The sequence below is a fragment of the Hylobates moloch genome, unplaced genomic scaffold (assembly GCF_009828535.3).
Source record: "Hylobates moloch isolate HMO894 unplaced genomic scaffold, HMol_V3 SCAFFOLD_6, whole genome shotgun sequence".
In the NCBI taxonomy this organism is placed as follows: Eukaryota; Metazoa; Chordata; class Mammalia; order Primates; family Hylobatidae; genus Hylobates; species Hylobates moloch.
Genome location: NW_026652281.1, coordinates 145,151,773 through 145,172,633, shown reverse-complemented (window position 1 = coordinate 145,172,633; position 20,861 = coordinate 145,151,773). Strand labels below are relative to the sequence as shown.

Below are 20,861 nucleotides of genomic sequence, written 5' to 3'. Positions count from 1 at the left end.
ATGGAAAAATGTTTGATTAGAACTTTATCTTAGAAAAGGAAACCCTGCCAAAAAGTTTATTTTTTATCATATTTAGGGAAATTCAGGTTATATTTGCAACTATGCTTTAGTTGTGAGAATGAACACTGAATTTTCATACATACACAAAAACATGTAAGCACACATTTTGTTCCATCAGCCTCATCGATAGCAAAACACATGCTGTTTTTAGAGATGTCAAAAGAGGAGCATTTTATGCATCTTAGAATCAATGAAACACACAGGACAGTGCAGCATCACTTAGTTTGACAAGTGCAACAGAATCAAAAAGAGCATTTCTGTAAGCAGATGGGATATCTTCATCAAATTTCCCAGGATCTCTCTTTACGTTTTTTATAATCACCCTCTTTGATGTGCCGATCTTATCACCTTCTTTGTTAATCTTCTCCGCCTCCGTGTTTAACTGTGCTACCTCAGCCAGATCCATATTTACCAAGCCTTTCCTCTGACACATTCAAGAAGATCCCCACCACCATTCTCCTTGACTTGATAAAATCCCTGTTTTTGGCAGCAGGTGTAATTTTACTCCGTAAACAACTGTGTTTATGTTGTTCTGTAGATGCTCCTAGAAGTGACTGAGCCCCAGAGAGAAGGAAGAGGAAGGGGTCTGGCTGCTAGATCCACATCCCAGCTTTGAGCCCATAACCTCTGTCTCAGTTCTTCCATCTGTAAAAGGGGACTGCCACTAATGCTACCTAGCTCATATGGTGTTGTGAAGATAAAACAAGATAATGCACATGGAACAATCAGTCCCTGTTACACTGTGGCCCTCAGATAGTGCTGGCTATTATTCCCAGTGGGTTTAGACATCATGTTAAATGGAGAGGGATCTCTGAGTGCAGGATATTTTTATAAGAGCTGGGATGAATGATTAATGAATATTGTCGTCTCAGAACAACTTTAGCTTCCCTACAAAGCATCCTCACTGAGAGGGGCTTCAATGAACATTTTAGAAGCCATTAATTTTTGTGAAGACCTTGGAACAAAGCTTTTCCTAACATCTCTCAGCATACATTGAGCTTCTGTAACTGTCATTTATCAGGAAGCTTAAAGATCTGTACTAGGCTTTCTTTCAATCCAGGCCGATGTGTGTCTGCTCAGATAAAGTCGTACAAGCAATTGCACTGATGGATACTGTTCAACTAAATGCCAGGCAGAGCAGAGGCACATGTTTGATTCAGGATGTAAAATCAGGAGTGGAATTCCAAATGACTGTGTGATATGTCCTATAATGGTGATTTTTTTTCAAATAAGGAGAGTTTCAAAGCTTGGGTGCAACTCCCCTATTTTTATATCTAAGACAAGGGACGTGAGTAGTTGTTCGATATTTTAAGTGATTTAACCTTGAAACAATCATTTCCTTTTACTCCTCTTTCAAGCTTCTGGATCAATCTAATTGAAGAGTATTTCCAGTCTGTAAGGGAAATGATTAAAGGGAATACTATTGCTATTCACAAGTACTTGTATAGATTCATTATGGTTTTTCTCAAAATTGCAAAAAAGCACAAAGTATATAAATAAATGGAATCTTGAGAAAGTGACTGGAATTACAGGTGTCATCTATATCCTTTCTTTGTTTTACTGAAAATAGACTCAACCTTGTTACATATTCACTTATTAAACACACACACTCATACACATACACACACACACAGAGAGAGAGAGAGAGAGAGAGATTACAGAAATTAAGAGAAGTATAAAAGATACCCATATTACAACCGCTCAAATGAATACATGTTAAGATTTTGTGGAATTATATCCAGTATGTGTGTGTGTATGTTGGAGACTGGGGGATGGGGGACTTGTCTATCCTTTAATATGTTTTTATCGATAAAAGTAAGTACTCTTAAAACCTAATTCCCAGTCCTATTCTTCTTGACTATTCCTAGAGGTGACCACTCTCATGGGTTTAGTCTCTCTCTCTCTTTCTCTAGATTTATATCCACACATATATATTTATACATGTGATTTATTAATACACATACATACACAGAGATTAACATTATAATACTAAACATGGATTTGAACTGTAAACTCTATGCTAATAAAACTGTCACTTTCATCTTTTTATATATAGAGTTCTATGTAAGATTTCACCTGAGGATAAAGATCCTTTGCTTTGAAAATTTGCAAACTCCTGAATTACAGCACCTCCAAGACTCTCTTCTGTCTAAATGTGTGAGTTGGTGCTGCCCCTCTGAACTCATTCCTGTTTTCTCTGTTGCTGCCTTCTCTCTGAGTTCCGTGAACTCAAGCCTCGTCCTTCCTGTAAAACATCCACGGTGTCCTCCTGTGCACCCTTCACACTAGTTCTCTTTCCAGACTCAAGCATGCCATGACATTTCTCCTTGCTCTGCTCAGTAGCTGTCCAGGAGGGTGCCCACTGACTCAGATGGCAGTTTCAGTTCCTGTCTCCTGTTAGGATGCCACCAGCTAACCAGAAGGGGCCTCTCCAGAAAGTCCTTTCCAAAAGCACTTTCAGTCCAATGCAGAAGAAACCAAGGTTCTCTTGGTTTCACACAATTGTTCTCTACAGCTCGAGCTCCTTTGGAAAGGAAGGTTCTGAAAAATATGCCTGTAAGGATCTGGCTTCCTCCAAAATGAAATGAAACTTCATATCAGGGGCTTCTGCAAAGCGCGAGTTGATGTGCTATGCAAGCTGACAGCCAAACCCTGGCACTGCCTCCACATTTCAGCTCCATGTGCAAGGTGAGGCCCAGTGGAACCTATTTGACTGGTCAATGGGCACTGAGAGGGTAAAGAGAGAGTGGCAAGATGACAGAGCCAGGGAGCTCCAAACAGCCAGGCACCCCAGCATCCCAGGAACGCAGTTAGTCCCACATCTAATTGAAACCACGTGCAGGTTTGCTCACTTAGGCAAGAAAGAAGGGGACAAGGAAAGACAGAGTTCATTTTCAAATGAGGATCTGAAATGAAAAGGAATAAACCTGAGCTGGCAAAGACTAATACCACTAACACCATCTATAAATCTGCTTTTAAAAAATGTCATTAGGGGAATTCCGCTGATGAGGACAAATAGAAATATTTGCTCAGCTCATTTTATCTTGGTCCACATATGCCCAATCTGCCATATTTGCATTTATTTGGTATGATCATGGGAAAATTTGTGGTCTCTTAAACTGTTCCCCCCTGTTGGCTAATGAGTTTAATGTGTGGATAATTTTACTTCCCATCCCATAGATACCTCTCAGCATAAAGCATTAGGGGGTATCAGCATCTGCTCCTGTCTTACTGCCATTCAATCCCTAGAATCTCTTTTAATCAACTTGCTGGAGCTGTAAGCCCATTGTATACTTTTAAGTTGCCTCCTGGCTCCATCGGTCTGAGTGATGAAATAGGCATTTTTAATATTTGCTAAACAGGATTGCGGAGAAGGTGAAGTCCCAGCAGGGCTCCCAAGTGGTAACTGCATCTTGTTTCCTCCGGTTAATCATGTACCTAATTTGCCAATTATTGACTTGTTCTTGCAAAGGATTTTACTTGGCTTGACATACCAGTAGCAATCAGTGATGAACTGTCAAGCAAACTTGCTCACTGCCTTAACCACCCAAGATTCTGACTTGCTGCAACTGCCTCTGAGATTTTCTTTGACGCCTAGCACTGTAGCCAGGTCAGATTATTCTTTTTCTTCAGTCTGTTACCTTTCTGGAACCGGGGCTGAGAAAATCTGACAAAGTTTGTAGGATTTCAGATATCTGGCAAGGTGCATTAGGCTTCCACTGTACAAATACCATCCCCATAAGAATTCGAGTTAGTAGGCTAAGAATGACTTAGATTGGCTTTTTTTTTTTCGTCTGTGTCTTTAAAAATGCAATGCATGAAGTTAAAACTGCTGCATTTAAAGCGCAATATAATACCTACCTTTAAAATTGGCAGCTTTAGAAACAATAATATTACATTTATGCAAGTGTTCAAGTAAATAAAATGGGCATTTCCACAATGCTTCTGGTGAGTAGGAGTGTAATTGGTACACATTTTCAGGACAATTTGGGAATATAAATAAAATCCTTAAGGGTTTATTTTCAAGAAAAGGATTGAGGATGCACACAAAGGCCAGCCACTAGGACAGGTCTCACAACATTTTATGTTTAAGTCATTAGGGATCTTCAATGATATTTCTGGTGCTCCTTCCAGGGGACACCATCCGATGGTACGTCCTCCTCCACTAAAGTTACGATGTGACTGCTTTGGTTGATATAAGAAGGGCTTAAATGATATGCGTGACTTCCAAGCAGAGTTCTGTAGGAATTGGTACACAATTCTCCATATACTCCTTTCTTTGTTCCTGATAGTAGAAGTTTTACAGGTCTGTGTCCTTGAATGAGGTTGACATTGAGCAAAGTTCTCGTTAACCTAAGAGGGACATGTGAAGCAGGGTTTTCTAACCTCGGCACTATTAGCCCTTGAAGCTAGTGTTAATTCTTTGTGTTGGGGCTTCCCTGTGCACTGCAGGGTGTTTAGCAGCATCCTTGGCCTCTATCCACTAGGTACTAGTAGCAACCTCCTCACAGTGTGACAGCCAGAACTATTTCCAGGCGTTGTCAAATGTTTCCAGGGTGGGAGTGGGGGCAGGGTAAAATCACCCCTGTTTGAAAGCCACTAATGGTGTAGCATAAACAAGAAAACAAAACCAAAAACCTTTGTTCTTTGAAGCTACCATTATTCTAGGTTCTTTTTTTTTTTTTCACTGAAATGGATACATTTTATTATAACAAAAATAATATATAAACATTTAGCAAAAGGGGACTGCTTTATATTAGGAGTGTTTTTACTTTTTTCTTTTGTTTCTCTGTTTCTAAAACTTTTCTGCAATGAAATGTAGTTTTTTCTTTAGAAAGATGAAGAAACTAGAAAATTAATTTATTAAAAAATCTATATTTGTATAATTGCCTATCTATATACAGGATTTGCCAGGGCTACACAGAAATTCTAAGTATAATAGAACACTCATATATCATAGCTTTCTATTGTGCTTTAGTTTACAAAGGTTTTCCCATCTTACCTTTGTTGTTACTGTGTAATTACAACCAAGTATTGTGAAGCAGGTTACATAGGTAGAAAAGGAAACTGAAGGTAAGAGAAGTTAAGGGACGTGCTCAAGGTCCCCTGGTTAATGTGTGGCAGAGTCTACATTCTGGACATTTTCTCCTATGCTATGTTGTCTCTGTATCTCTATAAAAAGCCAGTTTCAAAAAGTCAGCTGGGACAGACTGATTTCTTGGGAAATTTAAGCAGGTATGTAATATCCTTGGACAAGGATACTAAACCTTGTAGGCTCTTGGTCAGAGCATGATACTCAATAAAATTTAAACAACCCTTTCATGTAGCACAGCCAATAGAATTTCATATTCTCCCCCCACCCCACCTCTTTCTCTTTCTCTTTTTCCAGCTCAAATGAGTCACCTTGGCTAGACTGCCAATCCCCATAGAACTTATGTTCCTTGATAGGATATACCCATAAAAATGAGAAATTCTGTAATGGTTCGAGACGTTAGTCGCCTATCCCCGCAAAGAGCTAAACACTGTCTCCTTGAGGAAATGTAGCTCATCAAATGGACATGAATGCATGTAATGACAGCGAATGAATGTGAGAATACATAACGGAGTTTTTTCTTTCTTTCTTTCTTTTTTGAAAACAGCGCCCCTATATTGTACCTGTCTTGTGAATTTCTAAGCATCGGCACGGTGCCTTGCTTACTTGACCCCTCAACACACAGTGAACTTTCAAACTGGCAGCTGGACTGAAACCTCAGCACACATCAGCCCATGCCTATTCATTTCCCTTCCCTTGAAATGTGCGATGGGGCTGTCTCTGGAGCGGAGCTATTTTGAGAGGACAATCACTAGAACAATCACAGTCTAGGCAGGAGATGGACAGTGCGGCATAGCCACAAAGGAAGAAAAGACATTGTCATTGAGGATTTGAGTCCTGAATGTCAGAACAGCAGGGAAGCCGGGTAGAGTATGTTTCTGCCTGCTGTCCACTACCACTCAGTTACAGAGAGTTACCAACTTGACTTGCCATGATCATTGGCTTTTCCATGATTCTGGTTTCCTGGAGCATGCAAGAGAAGGGGGCAAGCAGAGCTTTGGGGGTAATGTGGGGAAGAAGTAGTTTTCTTAGCAAAGCTCCTTGCATGCAACCGGTTGAGAGGAAAGTTATGCTCAGCTATGCCCAGAAGCATGCTCACACTTACCTCAATAATGCCGATAAGTAGATTTCACTACTGTAAATCCTTCATTTTGCTACAAGAGAATCAGTGGAGCCTGAAGGTCAAGGACACCACCTAACAATTTGCATAACTTCTCAGAGCAGCACCCTGCAGCCTGTCCAGAAGCTACAGAAATGCGCCAGGGATTCCTTTCAGCTGAACTCCTCTCCTTGTCTTGAAGAGAATCTCTTTGACAAGCAGATATGATTTCTGTTATCAAGAGTTCTGCTTGGTCAGGGGCTGTGTTAACTCATCTCCAGATAATCAGTGTCTAGCCCTATAAATATTTTTTCTGGATGGATGGATGGATGGATGGATGGAGGACTCATTGATTACCACATTACATATTGGTCCCTATAGCACGGGCTGTGTATGATCATAAAAACCTACACAGCTTTCCCTGCTCAGAAAAGAAATAGTCCTTTCAGTTCTTATATTGATCATTTTAGGCTGTAAAGATGGGATTGCAAATCAGTTTCATCTTGAGAGCCAACGATGGTCGATTGATAGTGGCTGCCTTAAGAGTTATATGGGAGGTATGTGTGCACTGGGCTCAGTAAGGAAAAGTGCTGTCATGGATTAGCAATGTCTGCCATAAGCTGAAGGTAAAGAAATTGTAGCCTGACTACCTTGCATTTGCCAATGGTTTTTTTTAGCTTTAAGTTCTTCCAATTGAATTTTCTAGATGAATTGCCTTTCCAACACATTTCAAAGTCAGCTTTGACTGGATATATGCATGTTTTGAGTTTTTTCCTAATGTACCTTATGTTCTTCCTGGGTTCGAGGGCATATGAGGCAGGAAAAACCCACTGGTTTTTTCACAGGATATACAATTCTTATTGGAAAAGAAAACCAAACTAGGTAGGTGTTAATTTACCCCAGGTGTTATGTATAATAATAGAACTTCTACCACGACAAACTAAGAGAAGAATGAGAGAAAAAATAATGAAATCCGTAATGTAATCCAATCTCTTCACTTCCAACGCTGTGAATAATCTCACTTTCATAGTGCCAAGGACTTCCCAAGGAACTTAGTACAGGGGAGCCACAGAGAAACACCTGCTGAATTTTAGTTTATGTTACATTATTCTTTTCACATATACTGAGATGTCTCCTAGTGATATTTTAACAAATTAATCCAATAACCAGAACATCTGAACAGAAAGTACCCAGTGATTAACCCCTAAACCTAGTAAAGCTGTTTTCATCAGGTTGGGATATTAGCGTTTATTTTTTGGAGATAAAATTCATAGGACACTGTGAATAACTGTAAGGTGGGTAGGTTTTGTGATTTTACAATGCCATGGCTTGAGTGTATTCACTATGTTGGGTAAACCATCACCTCATTTCAGGCCATTACTATCACCACCCCAAAAACCCCACGGCAGTCAGCCCCAATTCCCAGTTCCTGGCAACCACTAACCTCCTTTCTGTTTCTATGTATTTGCTTATTCTGGACAATACACATAAATGGAATCATGCAATATGTGGCCTTTGGTATCTGGCTTCTTTCACTTTGCATAGTGTTTTTAAAGTTCATCCATGTTGTAGCACGTAACAATACTCCATTCCTTTCTATATCTGACTAATGGTATGGCTACGTCGGATTTTGTTTAGCCATTCACCAGTTGGACATTTGGGTTGGTTCCACTGTTTGCCTATCATAAATAAGGCTATGATGAACATTGATATATACGTTTTTGTAAGAAAATGGTGTTTTCAATTTTCTCTGGGTATATACCTAGAAGTGGAATCGCTCAATCATATGGTAACTCTACATTTAACTTTGTGAAAAACTGTCTCTTTTCCACAACAGCTGCACCATTTCACATTCCCACCAGCAATGTACAAGGGTTCTCATTTCTCCACACTCTCGCCAACATTTTTATTGTCCATCTTTTAATTATAGGCATTGTAGCGGGTGTGAAGTGGCATACATACATATATATATATATATATATATTTTTTTTTTAAACGCTTGATTACATCAAACACGGTCATACCTGGGCATGAGATGGTGGAAGTCCTCTTCTTATGTAAACACCAAAGAGAGCGTCCTTCCCGAGGGAGATGTTGAACTTTAAGAACTGGGGCTGACTGATGTGAATTTGTGACCTCCAAAACACCCCTGGTGGGACTTCTTGTGTTACCCGCCGACCAACTTCTGCTTCACCACTGTCTATGCTGCTGTTTTTCAACGACCAGGGCACTGAAAAAAAAAAAAAAGGAATAAATATCAGTCAATGATGTGTATAGATTAGTTGGCTCTATGTTTCTGTTTAATTACATGCCAGGTTTTTTTTTTTGTTTTAATATTAACATTAAACTCACAGCAAGTTTCTTTTTAAGTTACAGCTAAAACATTAGGTTTCAAGTAACAAAGCTATAAATGCACACCCCAGGGCATCTGAAATCTTGGCACAATGCTTTCTAAAATTATGTGATTACTCTTTACTGATCAAATATAATCAGATCTGGAGCCTGATAAATACATGTAAAGCTTCCAACTACCCCAAATGTGACTGGGATGTAAAAATTATCAGCAGGGGAGGGGAGGGTGATGTTAATTTGGCACCAAATTTAATTCTTGTAGCCTTTCATTATTCTTTCTAGACACAAATATACTCTGACATTTTCAACAAAAATCAGCCCAGAATAAATAAAACAACTCAGTAGAAAACGAAGACTTGAAACTCAAGCAGATCTTGAGTTAGAGGGAGAAGTCTAAGAACCACAGAGAAACAACATCTCTCCTTCATTTATATAAACGCATCTCTAGTGCATTATTTAAAATTGCTTATGTTGAAAATATTGGTTGCCTACACTCAGCATCCTTCAGAACTTTAATAATAGGAATTCCAAAAATATCTATTTTTAAAGTGGAGTTCTTAAAAACAATGAACCAGTCAGCACCTCCTATACTTCCAAGTTTGGTTTCCCTTGCAACCACATAATTAAGGAAAAGCTGAGCATGACTAGCAGTTGCCCAATAAAAGCAAGTTAATCAATCTCTGAGAGCTTCATTTCTCTTATCTCTAAAATGGGGAAAAAAATCTCATAGTATAAAGGCCATTTGTGATTCCTTCAAATCGATTCTGAACTTGGTAAGAAATATAAAATATTATTCTTCTATATTCCGAAGAACTTCTGAGCCAACTGAAATCAAACAGAAAGAACTGAAGTCATTCTTGTTTTGAGGGGAGTCTTTTCATTTCTGGAACCCCTGATCACTTTGGTAACCTTGTAGCTCCAAAAATTTCATCAGCCTGATGGGCCCAGGATGCTCCCCTCGACATTCTGTGAAGGACTAACTCTTCTAAAAATATTTATCTATCATTTGGCCACCAGATATTGCAAAGGTTTCAGATGATCCTGAGAAATGATAAAATTGCTAAAGACTGGCCTAAACGGTGAGAGAACCTGTCTGACACTGTCTCTTGGTCCCAGTTTCTCTATGTGTAAAATGGAGAGATGACACTTTTGGTCTCTGAAGGTCTTTCATGTCTAAATTATAAAAGAAAACCACAGAGTGATTTGAAGATATAAAGTTTTTCCCTCTTATTTTCTTTAAAATATGAGGTGATTGATTTTTATGCAGCTCAATACGAAACCAGCAGGGACTTAAAATAAAGCAAGAGAAACACTGGTTTGGATCTTAAGAATAACCCTTTGACTTCTAGGATGATAAAAGTAGGGAATGAGGTCCGAAAGGAAGTTTGGAAGCCTCCTTCACATCTCATCTTTAAAAATAAAATAAACAGCCGGAAGTCCTGAGTGGTCCAGACCTTCAGATGGGGACTAGATGGTTTATTTATCAAACATTCTGAACTTTTGTTTTGTTTGTTTTTTGAGACAGGGTGTCACTCTGTTGCCTAGGCTGGAGTGCAGTGGCACGATCTCAGCTCACTGCAGCCTTGACCTCCTGGGCTCAAGTGATACTCCTTGCCTCAGCCCCCCAAATTAGCTGGGACTATAGGCATGGACCACCATGCCTGTCGGCTTAAATTTTTTTTCTTTTTTTTTTTTTTTTGTAGAGACAAGGTCTCACTATGTTGCCCAGGCACTGGTCTCAAGCTCTTGGTCTCAAATGATTCTCCAGCTTGGCCTCCCAAAATGCTGGGATTACCTCTGTGAGCCACCACATTCAGCACGAACTTTTAAATGTTGGCTAACCTTTCTAATGGATACTGATTACTTACCTGCAGGGGGAGGAATATGGCATCATGTTTAAGAGCAGAGACCCTGGGCTGAAATTGCCATGGCTCAAATCCTAATTTTGATACTGGCTAAATGTATCTTGCCGTGCTTCAGTGTCCTCGTGTATAGATGGGACACTATTTATTTCACAGGATTGTTATAAGGTTTTACTGAGTTTAGGCTGTGTAAAGCTCTTAGAATAATTTCTGGCACAAAATAAGTATTATTACCTGTAAGGCCCTAACCCTAAATTAGGTGATGTTTATCTGGGGGTTTTGCTAAAATAATGGCATGTCCAGGGGGAAACACTTGTTATCACAACAAGTTGATCAGGAGCTCTCATTACTATAAACTGGAAACTAAATTTTAGTTTAAAATGCTGCATTTGACACCCCTTCCTTGGGGAAGGGATATAATAAAAAGGATATAAATACAAAGAAGGGATATAATAATATAAAAAGGAGTAAGGAAGGGACATAGTAAGAGAGCTGCCTGGGGAAGAAGAGTGTGTGGTCCTCTGATAGGTACCAAAAGAAACCCCAGCAATCAGCATGGCAACAAGTTAAAGAAATGCATTATAAATAAAAAAAGAAAACTTTAAAAACATGATTCATCTTTAACTTAATAAGCTGGGCTTTCCTTTATGTCTGTTGGGCTTTCCGGCATTGCTGGGTTAACGACAGCATATGAAAAAGAGGCAGGAAATCAGCACCCAGGAGTGTTCTAATCTACTGTGGAAACCTAAATGGATTGTGATGTCAAGCCAGATGCAGATGCTGGAGATGTGCAAGGCAGCTTGTCTCCAGAGAGCAGCTGTTCTGGAGAAATTCAGATAAGGAGCCCCAAAGCTTCTTTTCTTATAGCAGTGAGGTCCTCTTCCTTTACTACACCCTGGCTTCAGGACACTGAGTAAATTAGCTCCCACTACCAGCCAGCACAGGCTACTTCCTCAGTAGTCACAGTGCCCCCTAGGGCTTTAGATCCTCCCTTCCTCATCCCATTCACTAAATAAGGGAGTGCACCTGGGGGATGAAGTACAGAAGTTAGACAGAACTGGGTTTGAATCCTGGCTCTGCTTCTTTTATGCTGTGTGACCTCTAGCAATTTGCTTAACCTCTCTGGATTTCCAGTCTTTTTTTTGTAAAATGGGAACAATAGTTCTAACTGCCTGGGAGGGTGTAACAACTAGAAGTACACAAAAGAGAGATTAGTATAGTGCCTAGCATGAAATAATAGTGAAATAATTGCTAAGTTCTTACATGGAACGAAAGAAAAGGATGAAAAACTATGTGGGAAAGCATCTGGCTTTCTTTGCAGAGTAAGGAATTCTCTAAAAGACAAAAAATAGTGTGTGCACATGTAATATACATGAATGTCTATGTATCTATTTGTATGTATCTAGCTGTCTATCAAGAGTCTAATTTTTCTGGAATAGACTCATTTATGGGGCCAAGCTTAAAACTGGGAGTCAGAGCCTGGTTCTGGTCAAGTGCACCTTCACACTAAAGCTCTACTTTCCTTTACAATACCATCCCAACCACTGTCCTCAGCCAAATTGTTTTCTCTGTGTTTCTATAGCAATTATGCTTTTCTGCAGCCCACAGCAGCTGTTGTTAGGTATTGTACTTGATTTTGCTTGCCTTCCTTAGTCTCTGTCTCTGGACACTGTGCTCCCTGAGGTCAGGCAGAGATGCAGATTCATCTCTAGGTTCTCTAAGCTTTGCACCTGGCAACTGTAAGTGATCTATAAATGCTTATTGAACTGGATCAAACTCTACAAACCCATCTGGTGGGGTATTGTAACCAAACCCCTGTGATGACAGGGTAAAGTGTAAATATTAACAAAGATTTACTTTGAAAATCTACATGTGTAAGGAAAATGGATGTGCTGCAGTCTAGGCCAAGGGAGACATCCTGTCACGCATGGCTCAGCAAGTTTGGAGCACAGGCGCACAACTCTGCTTATTATGTAATCATGCCACGTGAGGCACATTAGGTAACCACTCACGTGAGCTTGTGCTTGGCTGGGAGCCACTATTGCCTATAAAAGGTATAACTACCCTGCTGATGTGTACATACAGCTTGCACCTAGGCTCGTGCCCAGGCTCACTCGTGCCCAGAGAGAGAGAGAGAGAGTAAAGCCATATCGAAACTGTCTACGATTCTTCAAGTGTTTTTCCAGCTACCCACCACTCTCCCACCAACTCCCCTCAGACCTCAGTTAGAAGTTGACAACATGTAAACTGAATTTTATTTATTAAATAAAATAACCTTTTAGAAGCTCTATATGAAATTTATTATTGAAATAACTTTTCTTGTGGATCCTTTTGAAGAGTCATGAGTAAATGCTTAATTTGCCTTTTGTGTAAAATCTTACAATAAACAAACAAATAAACTGGGAGAGGTGTGATACAGTAAGAAAATCCTTAGATTAAGAACCAAAAGTCAAGAGTCCTAGTCATGACTTAATGACTGCGAAATGTTTGTGGAAGGAACAGGTGTAAATGAATGATTCTGTTGAACTTCCATCCTTGTTACTAAGCGGCTAGCTAGTTTTAGGCAGGTGTATTTCTCAAAGTCTCAATGTCCATATCTATGTAAGAGTGGCTTGGACCCAAAGATATCTTAAATGGCATTTCTTATTAGCCTATTGTGGTCTCTAGAGTGGGTCAGGAGGATCATTGCTGGGTATATGCTATGAAGAAGTGTCAGAGAGTGTGTGTGTGTGTGTGTGTGTGTGTGTGTGTGTGTGTGTGTATGTGTGTTGGGCGAGGGGATGGGGTAGGGTGTCGGCAGGAGGGAGGAAGAATTATTAGAAAGCTTTTAGGCTTTGTTGATTAACAGGTGACTTCACTTTCACAAGCTCGATTTATTTAACAGAAGATATCCATATTGTTAAACAAGCTAGTGTTTGCTTTCAAATTAAGTTCTTCAGGTGTATAACTGAATTACACTTTTGCAAAGAGGGGTTTTCACTTTTTACCATATATGTACATATATATATATTTTTTACACACAGTCTTTCTTTCTCTCTCTATATATATACAGTCATGAGTCACTTAACAGGGATACATTCTGAGAAATGCACTCTTAGGCAATTTCATAATTGTGTGAGTATACTCACACAAATCTAGGTGTAGCTTACTACATACCTAGGCTATATGGTATAGCCTATTGCTCCTAGGTTACAAACATGTACAGCATGTTACTATATTGAATACTGTAGGCAACTGTAACTCAGACACAGTAAAAAGTATGGTATAAGAAATTAAAAAGAAAGAATGGTACACCTGTATAGGACATGTACCATGAATGGAATCTGCAGGACTGGAAGTTGCTTTGTTTAAGTCAGTCAGTGAGTGGTGAGTGAAAGGGAAGGGCTAGGACATTACTGTATGCTACTTTTGACCTTGCAAATACTGTAGACATAGGCTACACTAACTTAATAAAAAAAGTAACTATACTATAACATTATGAGAAATAAGATGTCACTAGGTGATAGGAATTTTTCAGCTCCATTATAATCTTATGGGACCAGTACTGAATATGTGGCCAGTCATTGGCTGAAACACTGTTTTGCCATGCATGACTGTAATCTATAGGCCTTATTCAAATTTGTCAATTGTTACAGAAATATTCATGACAGCAAAAGTTTTTTATATACTTTTAAAAAATCTTGAAAATGAGTGTGTATAACTTTTGCAATTTTAAAAACAATGAAAAAGAGAAAAATGTACAAATACTGCCTCCAAAGAGATAAAAAGAAAAGGCGTGTTTCTGTAAATTGCTATAGCCAGCATGGGGAACCATCTCAGTGACTCTGTTCCTGGAGGTCAAATATCTGGGCCGATGTCCAGGAGGACAGATCTCTGTTGTTCTCTAAGGTCAATGAGAACAGCATCAAAGCCAGGCTGAGTTCCATGAAGAAGGACTTGAAGCTGGGCTTCCCTGAGCCATGCCAGCTGTTCCAGGACCACCAATATGGTGAGTCCCTCACAAGACATCACTGAGAAGCAGGCAGCAAGGAAATAAAGTAGTTAAGAATTCTATCTTTATCTTAAAATGTCTAATGACTAGCTAGACACTTTAAGGTCTAGCTGAATATCCTCCTCTTGAGAAGTTCTGAGACCTTAAGGAGGCATGGTTGCCCAGTGGAGATAGTCAGCCTGGGTTTGAATCCCAGCTCTGATATCTACCAGCTGTGTGCCTGTGGGCTAATCACCAGCCCTCTCTGAGTCTGTCTACTCATCTGTATGTTGGGGTGCTTCTGCACGTTGTACCTAACTTGTAGGTGCTTCTACATCTTTCTATCCTGTCTGTTGTGATGCTACCTAAAATCAGCTGTAACTACTTTTTTTCAGATGGGGGGGGTGAATTTGTGATGGCCTAATAAAAAATATAGGCTGCCTACTGTAGGCACTATTAATGAAAGAGGGCCAATGGGTGGAGTGGGCCTTAATAAAACTGGCAGTCATTTTCCAGAGCAGCTGAAATCAATATACAGTGAGTGGCCAGTACGTCTGCAGACTGCGAAGGGCAGACAGCAGGTCACATGTATTAAGATACGATGGTCAGAGAAAACTGCATCACCAGTTCATTCTCTGCAAGTTGCTGGTGTTGGTGTGTGGTCTAGCTGCTTCTCACATGAGCAACTCTGTGCAGTTTGCATTATTGAAAAGCAGCCAGATTTTATTTATTTAACAATGATTAAGAAATGTCCTAAGCAATGTTGGGTGGGCCATTCATTCATACTTCCATGCAATACATATTTATCAAGCATTGACTATTAATAGTAGGTATTCTTTGGTCAACATCAGAGTTGGGGTGTATGTTGTATTCCCATTATCTCTCATCTAGGCAGCCTGTTGTCCAGGGTCCTATGAACTCACTTTGAGATTGAATTAGGGGCATCAAGAGAAGAGGCATTAAACAGCATCCTATAATCATTCTGTGAGGATCTCACTGGTATCCTTGGGTTCTAGGCAATGACTGGTCCTGGCATCCTGGCATGCAGGACCCAGTCCAGTTCATGTCTCCCAGAGTTGGGGCTTCCATGGCAAATCTTTCAGCCTATCCAAGAGCTGCACAGTGAAAAGTGTAGATGATGATCATTTTGCCCTAAGAAGCACATGCTTAAGATACAATGGTTCTGGCTAGTTCATCTTTAGCTTAGAAATGAGATTTCTGGGTTTTTAGAGGCAACATTCTAATGATCAATTTTACAGGATAGTCCAACTCTATAACTCTACAGAAGATTGCTCATGTAAATGTGAAACTATCACCTATTTCTGAAACATGAACCTAAAATTTCAACCAGTTAAATAAGACTGATGTTGAGCAAAACAACAGCCTTCCATAGCCACATTAGGAGCTAATCATTTCAGAAAATGTTGCCATAATTCATTTACAGAAACAGTGAAACTATTCCCCAAATAAGTGATAAAGGGAATGGACTCATAGTCATACCAGGGAAATGAAGCTTCATATTAATAATTCCTAACTTAACCGAACTCCGGAGGCACCTCAGCATAAATCTGCCTTGCAGATTATTCTGCCTCACATATTTTTATCTATTGCAAATAAAATTGAATTCAGAATATTGCTACAGTCATTACACCTCGTTTCCATTTATTTGGGAATCAGGACAACCATATGAGGGTTCCGTTTAACCAACAGATAAGTGAAAAGATTCTTCCAAGGACCTTAGATTGACTGCCCAAGAATACAGCTCATCTAAGACATCAGCAACCCATCAGCCTTCACCCTGCTGCTGGCTGGTTATACTTTCGGAATGCAATACCATCCTGAAAGTCACTGCTTCTGTGATGGTGTTCACAACATCACACAATAATGACTTTTAGAAAATGTTCCAGCTCTTGGGACTACATGTGGCTTTTACATCTTTTGAAATTTCAATTTGTTGCTTTAGATAAAAATAGTCAACTCTTTGCCGCTAGGAATGTTAACAAGTATTTATACCTATGACTCTTCAGGTGAACTTGCTCCTGCATTAATATTTAGTTTAGTTTACTATTATTGATAGTAGCTAAAATTTATTGAGTGGCTGCTAGTCACCATGTAATCTCCTGATACTCTTAAAATTTTTCCTGTTTTTCAGATGAGAGAACTGAGGTTCATGGAAGATAAGTGACTTGCTTAGGGTCACACAGCTTTTTATTGGTAGATCTGTGATCAAAACCCACGTCTGACAGACACTAAAACCCATGTGGCTAACCCCTATGCTGACTGCATTTAGGCCCACAGTCATCCCTTGGTATCCACAGGGTATGGATTCCAGGACCCCTGTGGATAACAAAATCTGTAAATGCTCAAGCCCTTTATATAAAATGGTGTCTGTCGTATTTTCACATAACCTATGTATGTCCTCCTCTATAATTCAGATTATCTCTAGATTACTTATAATACCTAATACAATGTAGATGCTATGTAAATAGTTGTTGTACTATCATTTTTATTTGCATTTTGTGTATTATTATTATTGCAAATATTTTCAGTCTGAGGTTTGTTGAATCTGTGGATACCTGTGGGTACGAAGGGCCAACATATCAGAGGTATATCAGAGGTGCATATTTAGAGATCACAGACCAGATATCTGGGTGTACAAGTCAATTCTGAAAGAGAAGTGTGGCCAATGAGGATATAGGCAAATGCATGGAAAGGGAAATTGGACCTCATTACTAATGCCCATGTCAAGCCACCATGATGCTATGTACAACAGAAACTATGCAATTTAGAATGGGGCTATGGGTGGCAGTCAAAAGCAAAAGTCCACCAGTATAAGTGCATGTAAGTAGTACCCACATGCAGCAATGTAGAACAGCATGGCCTCCTAAATGAGGGGAGTTGTTGGGTTGGTAGTTAGGATGTTGGTATATTTGCCAGTAGACTTGCAGTAATGGGGTGTTTGGCTCAAACATAATGACCCTTTGTCCTTCTGGGAACTTCACCGACTTTGGAGAAGCCCCATATAGGGAAGTGATCATTTTAAAACCCTGGGCTGTGTTCATTGAGAGGCTGATGAGAGCCAGCGGAAGAATTTACCAACCTCCCTGCTAATCTGGCTCCTAGTATCATGCATTAAGCCAACTAGTAAAAATCATTATGAAGTTTTTGCTGAAAGGGCAAGTGTAGAAAAACATGTTTCTAAACAGAATAACAGTCTTTGCCATTTTTTTCCAACTTGCATACCATCTGGAAATTCTAATTTTTTTTCAAAGGGTAGGAAGGAAATGTGCTCCAGGCACAAATAAATGTTTACAGCTGAGTTATAAACCGAGAATGGTAGGGCTTAAAACAGACAGGCTGGCAGTGATGGAACTCAAGCTGCAGTGAGACAAATAATGCAGTGTGGAGGGGCCAACTTGGTGTACACATTGGCCCTTTGGAATAGGAAGACCTGCTTCCTACTGACCTCATCAAGTCAGTGTTGGGAAGAAATCCTCATCTGGGGTTTGGTTAATTCTTAGAAGGTAAAGGAAAAAGGTGAAGTGGTATTGTCTATCTTCATATTCTGAAGGCAGTATTCACCTTTGTTTTATTTTATATATATACATATATGTGTGTGTGTATATATAGACACGGAGTCTCGCCCTGTCGCCCAGGCTGGAGTGCAGCGGCACAATCTTGGCTCACTGCAAGCTCCACCTCCTGGAGTAGCTGGGACTACAGGCACCCACCACTCCGCCCAGCTAATTATTTTTTTGTATTTTTCGTAGAGACTGGGTCTCACCATGTTAGCCAGGATGGTCTTGATCTCCTGAGCTCGTGATTGGCTTCCCAAAGTGCTGGGATTACAGGCGTGAGCCACTGCACCCGGCCTATTTTTATATTTTTAAAAATAGAGATGAGGTCTCGCTTTGTTGCCCAGGCTGGTCTCGACCTCCTGGACTTAAGTGATCCTCTCACTTTTGCATCCCAAAGTGTTGGGATTATAGGCGTGAGCCACTGCACCAGGTTGGTCTTCACCTTTGGAAAATATAGCCTCTCAAAAGATGTGACAGGCCATGGAAACTTGTTAAATGGACCAGCTGAGAGACGTAAAGATGATATCGGTGACAACAACTAAGACTCGTGGATCATTATTACATGCCTGACGCCACATGCAATGTTTTACAAGGGTCATCTCATTTATGACGGACAGCAAGCTTATGAGGGAGTTGCATTTCACAGATGAGGAATTGGAGGTTGGGAGAGAACAAATGACCCACTTATAGTCATATAGTTGCTAAGTGATGGAGCTGGTGTTTGTATCCACCAGACCAACTCCAAAATCCTATATTATAGAGCATCTTCCAATGCAAAGTTACCAAGAATATATTATAACTAGGGCTTGGTCAAGTAGGAAGAAGTGATGTATTGGGAGTTTGATCTTCCTCTTCTGGTCTCCTATAACTTGGATAGTTGCAGGAAAAGTTCTAGAAAAGTGGAAATGGGATTGGGAATGATACAGAGTGGCCATCAAACTTTTTATTTTTTTTAAAGGGTCAGATGGTGAATATTTTAGGCTTTTTGGGCCATATAGTCTCTGTTGCACCCACTCAATTCCACCATTTTATTCTGAAAGTAGCCATAGACAACAGGTAATAGTCACGGTGGTGCTCCATTAAAACTTGCTTTATAAAAACAGGCAGCTGGCCAGATTTGGTCCATGAGATGTAGTTTGCTGACCCCTGATGTATAGGGCAACTTGAATCTAAAATGAGTGATAGGTTTTGAGAATGATCCATGCAATGCTATACTTGAGAATTTATTCTTTCTTAAAATCTGTGCACAAATTGGGTACGTACGATGTGCCCTTTAAAATCTCTTGTATACTTTCCCTGGGCCAGGCCAATCAAACTGAATTCCCTTATGTTATCTGACCAGGTCAGAATACTGTATTGAATCGTCTTTCTCAAGGCTTATCTAATCCCAGATCTACAGAGAAAGTTCTCCATGTCCTTGTAATGAAGATGTATGAGTTCATTCCTTTTAACATAGAAATACACACAAGATGGTGAGTGATTCTGGCAGACTGTGTGTTCCCTCTTCTTGATGTGAAAGCCAACAACCATTCACGTTAAGATTTAATTGAAGGAGAGCGGAAGAAAGAAAAATACAGCTCGAACAACAACAAATGGAAAAGGGAAAGGCAAAGACCAAAGAACGTACTCTCCCAACTAATTAATCAAGTGCTTTGTTTCCACTAATATATCAGAGTGTGTAGGCTGCCCTGTCTATTAGACTTGTTCCCAAATCTGAAGAATGTAAATACTCCTAAAGACCAGGTAATGAAATCTCTATCGACGTGCCATCTCAGATGGGACTCACATGCCTGTGTTTTGCTTACATTTTAATTTGCTTCTGCTGGATACTTATCCAGTAATTGCTTAATGAGATTATCCTCCTTGGCAATGTGTGGTGTATCTTGATTAAAACATTGGAGTGAAGGAATATCATATACCAAAAAAGGAGGGGGTGTTATTTAATTAACTTATTGCCAATATATCTTGATTGTCTCTTTGAAACACTGGAAAAGTAGTCGATTGGAATTGATTCAGGTTATCTAAAGGTATAGAATTGGGCAATGGGGAGTGTGGAGGTCACTGGGTATACAAATTCAAACCCAAGGTCACTTTTGATAAAAGAAATAGGCATAGGTGAGAGAGCTGAAAATATTTTAGTCATTTTATAAGCCAAACCTTAAAACAACTTAAGAAGAGATCTGATCTCTTTTTAAGTTTCAAATTTTATTTCATCTCTAAGCAATTTTAAATTCTCACACTTTTTTCTTGAGTATTCTATTGACAAAATTCACTGGACAATGATTTGGCAAACATTTTGTCTGTCTCTGCTGGGCATAGTGGCTCATGCCTATAATCCCAGCACTTTGGGAGGCTGAGACGGGAGGATTGCCTGAGCTCAGGAGTTTGCAACCAGCCTGGGCAACATGGTGAAACTCCGTCTCCACTAAAATACAAAAAATCAGCCGGGCGTGGCAGCACGCACCTGTAGTCCCAGCCACTCTGGAGGCTGAGGCAGGAGAATCGCTTGAACCGGGGAGGCGGAGGTTGCAGTGAGCTGAGATTGCATCACTGCACTCCAGCCTGGGTGACAGAATGAGACTCTGTCTCCAACAAAACAAAACAAAAAAACAAAATAACATTTTGTCTGTCACATAACTTATTTGGAAAATATCTGAACTAGTAATGTTATATGACTTCTACAAAAACATTTTCAAAAGCATGTTGCACATGAGGGGAAAAATTCTGGTCTTTCCAAAGACACAATGGAAAGTGTTTCTTCATTTGTTAATTTAGAGATGCATACTCTTGTACTCTTAAGATTTGTTCGATGGGTGTGGGATGCAAAAGCTGGTGGGGAGCAGAGGCA

The 20,861-nt window shown here is 39.8% G+C and overlaps 1 protein-coding gene across 6 annotated transcripts in view; it reads right to left on the bottom strand.

Annotated features, from left to right (window-relative positions):
• The window catches only part of TENM2 (teneurin transmembrane protein 2), a 1,386,931-nt gene that overhangs the window by 191,640 nt on the left and 1,174,430 nt on the right, over window positions 1–20,861 (bottom strand). For all 6 annotated transcript variants that reach the window (XM_032158572.2, XM_032158571.2, XM_058440114.1 and 3 more), the window contains one exon: window positions 8,276–8,481. In XM_032158572.2, coding sequence (XP_032014463.1) covers window positions 8,276–8,481 — 206 coding nt within the window. The remainder of the gene's footprint in view (window positions 1–8,275; window positions 8,482–20,861) is intronic.